The following is a 5,711-nucleotide window of genomic DNA, read 5'->3' on the forward strand; positions in this document are numbered from 1 at the left end:
CTGGATGCACCCACAGAATCCCAGCACTGGATCGGATCACGGGACGTTTATTTTCAGGGATTAGATCCAGATCTCGGATCAGACTTACCGCAGTGTCGCAGCTTACGAAAAAAAAACTAGATCACCCTAGACTAATCCGGATCTAGTGAGGAGGCTTTCGCGAGAGTGAATCCGGATCCAGATTTAAGTAGAGTAATTAGGGCCTATTCAGGTGTGGAAATTTTAGCTCTCATTAGTGGCATTATTCTAATCAACAAAAGGTAAATATTAAATTTCCAATTTGTTTTGCTAAAGATAAAGAAAGAAGTATAATAGTCATTAATAATTTTCAATTTTTATATAATATATTAATTTTCTTACATAATTTCTCTTAATAACATATTATTTACAGATTAAACAATGGATTATATGAATTTATGGAATATTTTATTTGAAAATGATGAGGAGGAAGATAATAATACATCATCTTCCTCCTCATCATTTTCAAATAAAATATTCCATAAATTCATATAATCCATTGTTTAATCTGTAAATAATATGTTATTAAGAGAAATTATGTAAGAAAATTAATATATTATATAAAAATTGAAAATTATTAATAATTATTATACCTCTTTCTTTATTTTTAGCAAAACAAATTGGAAATTTAATATTTACCTTTTGTTGATTAGAATAATGCCACTAATGCGAGCTAAAATTTCCACACTTGAATAGGCCCTAATTACTCTACTTAAATCTGGATCCGGATTCACTCTCGCGAAAGCCTCCTCACTAGATCCGGATTAGTCTAGGGTGATCTAGTATTTTTTTTTCGTAAGTTGCGACACTACGGTAAGTTTGATCCGAGATCTGGATCTGATCCCTGAAAATAAACGTCCACGAACGTAAACGTCCCTAGGGAATCTAGTTTATTGTTTCTACCAGTTGCACGACTGTAAAAAGATTCCAATCCATCTAATCCTGCTGATTTCATTTTCCTGCATACATTTGAAAAAGTCTCTTTTTCGCAAAATATTTATTCAAAAGTAATTTAAAGAATAGTATTGCTCCAATGACATTTTTTAAGGTAATATTGCATATGAATTGCTTTCAAATTTGAAATATTTAATATTAGTTGCATTTATACTACAATTATATCAACATTTCGTTGTACTAATTAAATAATTTTTTCAAATATTTGTTTAACTTTAATTTTTGTTGCAAATGTAATTGTGAAATTTACAACTAGCACAAACAAGATAAAGAAGCCATTTACCATAAACTGAAGCATTATGTACAATCTTTTAATGATGACTTAGATGGTGACATAATTAATGACCAATGTTTTTGTAAGTTATTTTTTTTTAAATATTACTCATTATATTTACAAACATAACTTTGAAACAACGTTACTCTAGATGTCAAAATTAAATTTTTAATTTCTAGATAAAGTATTGATAAGATAATTATTAACTGTTTCTTTTAAGTTTGATTGTTAATTCATAGAGTAATATATCATAACACTAATGTCTGTTACTTTCTATATAGGGTCTACCAATTTAAACAGTCCAAAGTATATATATCGAAAAATGTTTATGTTCCCTTATGCAACCCTTGAAAAGCAAATAAGCTTTCTTAAAACTTAGTTCAATGCAAATATTAAGGGGCTTAAGAAATTTCAAAAGCTGAAATTTAATTTTTATATGTGTTGTTATTGAGATACATTACTTACGTATATACTGTGCAACTTCTAGAACACAGTGCAAACCCTTTAGTTAAAGTAATATAGTTCTTGTAAAAGGAACTATAACAATCTAACAATGGTTTAACTTCAACCAGAGGGTTTGTCCTAGAAATAAGGGTATTTAACTTAAATTCTTTAATTAAGGTTTATCTTGTTATATAAACTCAAGTTAATAAATAATTTCTGTAATTCAGACCACACCATTTTAACTCATGATAAGCTTAACTGTTTATTTGAAACAGCCTTAAATGGTAGACCCTTTATATTGATTTATTATTTATTATAGTTAAAATAAATTTAGAGACTATATGCTAGGTTTTACTTAAATTATAGCACAAAATGTAGATTCAAGATCAGACACTGTAATACAAGATCTTTTGTTAGATGATCCTACAGTATGTAGAAGTAAATATATTGGAAGCTACTTCATTTGTTATCGCTGTTCTCATTTATGGAAAAAACCAAAAGAAATATCAGAGATATCGTTAGAAAAATCAAATATTTTATTCCCATATACATCAGAAATATTATTTGTACAAGCTATAGTATGGTTAAAGTCAATAATTATGTCTGCAAAAACTATTTCAATTAATCATGTAGAAGAATCAATACATATGTTAAAAGGATTTAATTATGACTCTGTCAATGACTTTCAAAAGAAACGATCTGAGATAAATTTAAATGATAACATACTTGTAGTAGATACTCCAGAAGTTGCTTCAGTACCTTTAAGTCAAACTATTATTCCTGACTCACCAAATAATCAATATAGACATACATTGAAACAGATGCTGCAAGAAACAGATAGTGCTTATGACACATTGGTAAATATAAATAACTGCGATACATTGAAAATGAAAAATAATCGTTTACATAGCTATGAAAATCTAAAATCCATGTTAAGCCCCTTAAAAATTTCAAAAAAAAAATCAAAAAATCTTAAATGCATTATAACTGGGATATACAATTTGAAGCAAAAAGATTTAATGTCATTGAAAATTAGCAACTTTAAAAGCCCTGTAAACTGTAATCGTACCAATAAAAGTAGGTTTATCAATGCAATTGAAAGTAATAAACTATTTTCAAAAAAGGCTAATTCTCCAGTTGGGTACACAAAATTCATGTCACCAAATAAAAAGATGAGAAAATCAAATAAGCTGGTATCATCTGAATATATCAATTTTTTGCTACAAAATTCAAATATGTGCGATGTTGCACTTGAATCAGTTAGAATGATTTTGAATGCTTTAAAAAGTGAAGATATAGCAAGACAGTATATAAGGTGGAAACGTTGGACAAATACATTAGAGCAAGAAGCAGTCCAAGCAGTACTTAATTTTTCTGATATACTCAGTATTGGAGAAAACAATTCACTGTCTAATGTATGTGTAATAGCAATAGTTCAAACAATAAAAATTGTCTTCAGTGAAATGCTAAATAAAGATGAATTAACAAAGGTTAAATTTTTTTATACACTATTATGTATTATTAGGAAACATGTTTTTTACATTATAATGCAAGTACAAATTTCTAAAAAATTCACATTTTAGGTTTCTTTATGGGAATACCGCATCTGTATAATTTTGAAATTATGTGACACAGCAACAATATGCATTGATATATTAGACTTTTTATTCTCAGAAATGTCAAATTTAGTAAAGCATTTATCAAAGATATATATTAATTGTTCTTATATCCCAAAAATGCAGTTATTAGTTTTCGCTACACTTGCTTTACTGAAAAAATTGTCTGTAGTTACCTCTGTGAATCACCAAGAAAATGTTACATCACTGAATGATTTGGGCAAAACTGATTTATGGAGTAACAAATTATTAAATCATATTTGTATAATTCAAAAAGTACAAAACTCTATTTTACGCAAAATAGAGCAGTGGCTTACTGTTTTAGAAAAGTGTACAATGTGTTGCCTAAAATATGACCCAAGATTTTCTGATCAATCTAGAAAAATAATTTTTATGTTAACAACTATATAAAATTGCTTATGATTTTCAATATAATTTTTATAGTTTGAGCTTAAATTTTTGGTTTTTAACTATAATCATTTAATTAATTAGACTTTATTGTTCCTTCCTATATAGTCAAGAAAAATAGTTGGAATAAATTGACAATAATAAATTATTTTTAAGAAAACGTGTATATTTCTTTAAACTCTAGGAAAAGACCATGTATTATTAATTTTTTTTTAATTAATCCAATGTCTATTTACTCTAGTTAACTCATTATGAACTTTTATATCTTTATATCTTTTTTTTAGATTTTTCCATTTGTTTAACCAATATTGTTCGTCAGTAAAATTATAACTATTTTGTGAAAAACTTGTATCTATTTCATTTCATATATGTTTTGTTATTCAATTCATTGCAGTTAAATTATTCCATCTTTGTCTAACTTTTTCTTAATTAAAAATTTCGTTAATCCTACATTTCAATGTTTAATGGTATCTGGAAATAAAATAAATTTAATTAATTTATGTTTTATTGCATTCAAATTTTAATATGAATTATTGTAATGTTATAAAAAATATTAACAATTTACCAGCAGCAAAATTACTTTTCTCTGAGGTCAATTTATTCGTTTAATTTAAACCAAATTGTATCGTCACGTAATTCATTATATTCTAATCGAGTCAGAAACAAATGTTTAAATTTGAATTTCTTTAAGGGGATGGATTGAGCAACTCTAACACTCATTCAAGTTTATCTTCCAAACTATTAGGAATATGAACTTTTTTGTAAAGATTAAATTTACTCTTTTGACTGTACTGAAGCGCGCTAAAAACTCGGTTTCTAAAAATTATAAAAAAAAGTTTTCATAAAAATTATAAATACTTGTAATTTTGTTGGTCATAATAATATTGAAAATTAGGCCTTGTAGCGCGCTGAAGAAAAGTTATATGACAAATTGGAGACCAAGAAGAAACAAATATACCTAAAAATGTAGAAGATTTTTTTGAAAAACTAAATTAGTTATTGAAAGACAAGTTTTACATTGTTTTACCGACAGAGAAGTTACACAGTGCGTTAGACAAGGACAGGCCTATTAGCTCTCTCGCTTTAGAAAGGGTACCCACTCTCTCCCCACCATTCCCCGCTAAACAAACCAACTCTCCTATACACAGCAAGACGGCTGGCTAACACTATCTGTTGGTGTGATTCCGTAGCGCAATGCAAGAATAAATAATTATTTCTAGGTTTTAGGGTTAGGTTTTCGCAAAACCAACCTTGTACCGCCTTCCATATGATTTCAGGAGGCTACAGTAAAATTTTCAAAGTATTTTGTTATCTACAAATCTCAAATAACTTGATTCATTTGACGATTGCACGACTCGTAGCAGCCGACGCTGATGCGCTACACAACTTAGCGATCAGCGTTGGCTGCTTCGAGTCACGCTTTCGTCAACCAATTCAAGTTTTTTGAAATTTGTAGATAACAAAATACTTTGAAAAATTTTACTGTAGCCTCCCGAAATCATATGGAAGGGCGGTACAAGGTCGGTTTTGCGTAAACCTAACCCTAAACCCCAGAAATAATTATTTATTCTTACATTGCGCTACGGAATCACATGGACAGGCAGCGTTAGTCAGCCATCTTGCTGTGTGTAGGAGAGTCGGTTTGTTTAACGGAGAATGGGGTGGGAAGAGATTGGGTACCCCTTCTAAAGCGAGAGAGCTAATAGGCCTGTCCTTGTCTAACGCATTGTGTAACTTCTCTGTCGGTAAAACAGTGTAAAACTTGTCTTTTTCAATAACTTTAATTTAGTTTTTCAAAAAAATCTTCCACATTTTTAGGTATATTTGTTTCTTCTTGGTCTCAAATTAGTCATATAACTTTTCTTTAGCGCGCTACAAGGCTTAATTTTCAATATTATTATGACCAACAAAATTACAAGTATTTATCATTTTTATGAAAACTTTTTTTTATAATTTTTAGAAACCAAGTTTGTAGCGCGCTTCAGTACAGTCAAAAG

The 5,711-nt window shown here is 28.7% G+C and overlaps 1 protein-coding gene across 2 annotated transcripts; it reads left to right on the plus strand.

The window, feature by feature from the left end:
- The first annotated feature begins 970 nt into the window (after window positions 1-970).
- LOC136785518 (uncharacterized) lies at window positions 971-4,167 on the plus strand. Of its 2 annotated transcripts, none has more exons than XM_066746568.1 (4): window positions 971-1,066; window positions 1,229-1,328; window positions 2,057-3,180; window positions 3,274-4,167. In XM_066746568.1, the coding sequence occupies exons 1-4, from the start codon at window positions 1,052-1,054 to the stop codon at window positions 3,715-3,717; spliced, it is 1,683 nt and encodes a 560-aa protein (XP_066602665.1). In that variant the 5' UTR covers window positions 971-1,051; the 3' UTR covers window positions 3,718-4,167. The 2 variants fall into 2 exon arrangements, with proteins under 2 accessions (XP_066602665.1, XP_066602666.1); XM_066746569.1 differs by having other exon boundaries at window positions 2,108-3,180.
- Window positions 4,168-5,711: the final 1,544 nt, after the last annotated feature.

The sequence above is a fragment of the Prorops nasuta genome, unplaced genomic scaffold (genome assembly GCF_024137725.1).
Source record: "Prorops nasuta isolate Cenicafe-Biocafe unplaced genomic scaffold, Cenicafe_Pnas_1.2 PNAS00454, whole genome shotgun sequence".
Taxonomy (NCBI): domain Eukaryota; kingdom Metazoa; phylum Arthropoda; class Insecta; order Hymenoptera; family Bethylidae; genus Prorops; species Prorops nasuta.

What these genes read in the sequence shown, in the direction of transcription:
- LOC136785518 (XM_066746568.1), top strand. An exon ending in AATTAATGACCAATGTTTTT is followed by an intron (nt 1,329 to 2,056) that starts GTAAGTTATTTT and finishes CTTAAATTATAG; the next exon opens with CACAAAATGTAGATTCAAGA. An exon ending in ATAAAGATGAATTAACAAAG is followed by an intron (nt 3,181 to 3,273) that starts GTTAAATTTTTT and finishes TTCACATTTTAG; the next exon opens with GTTTCTTTATGGGAATACCG.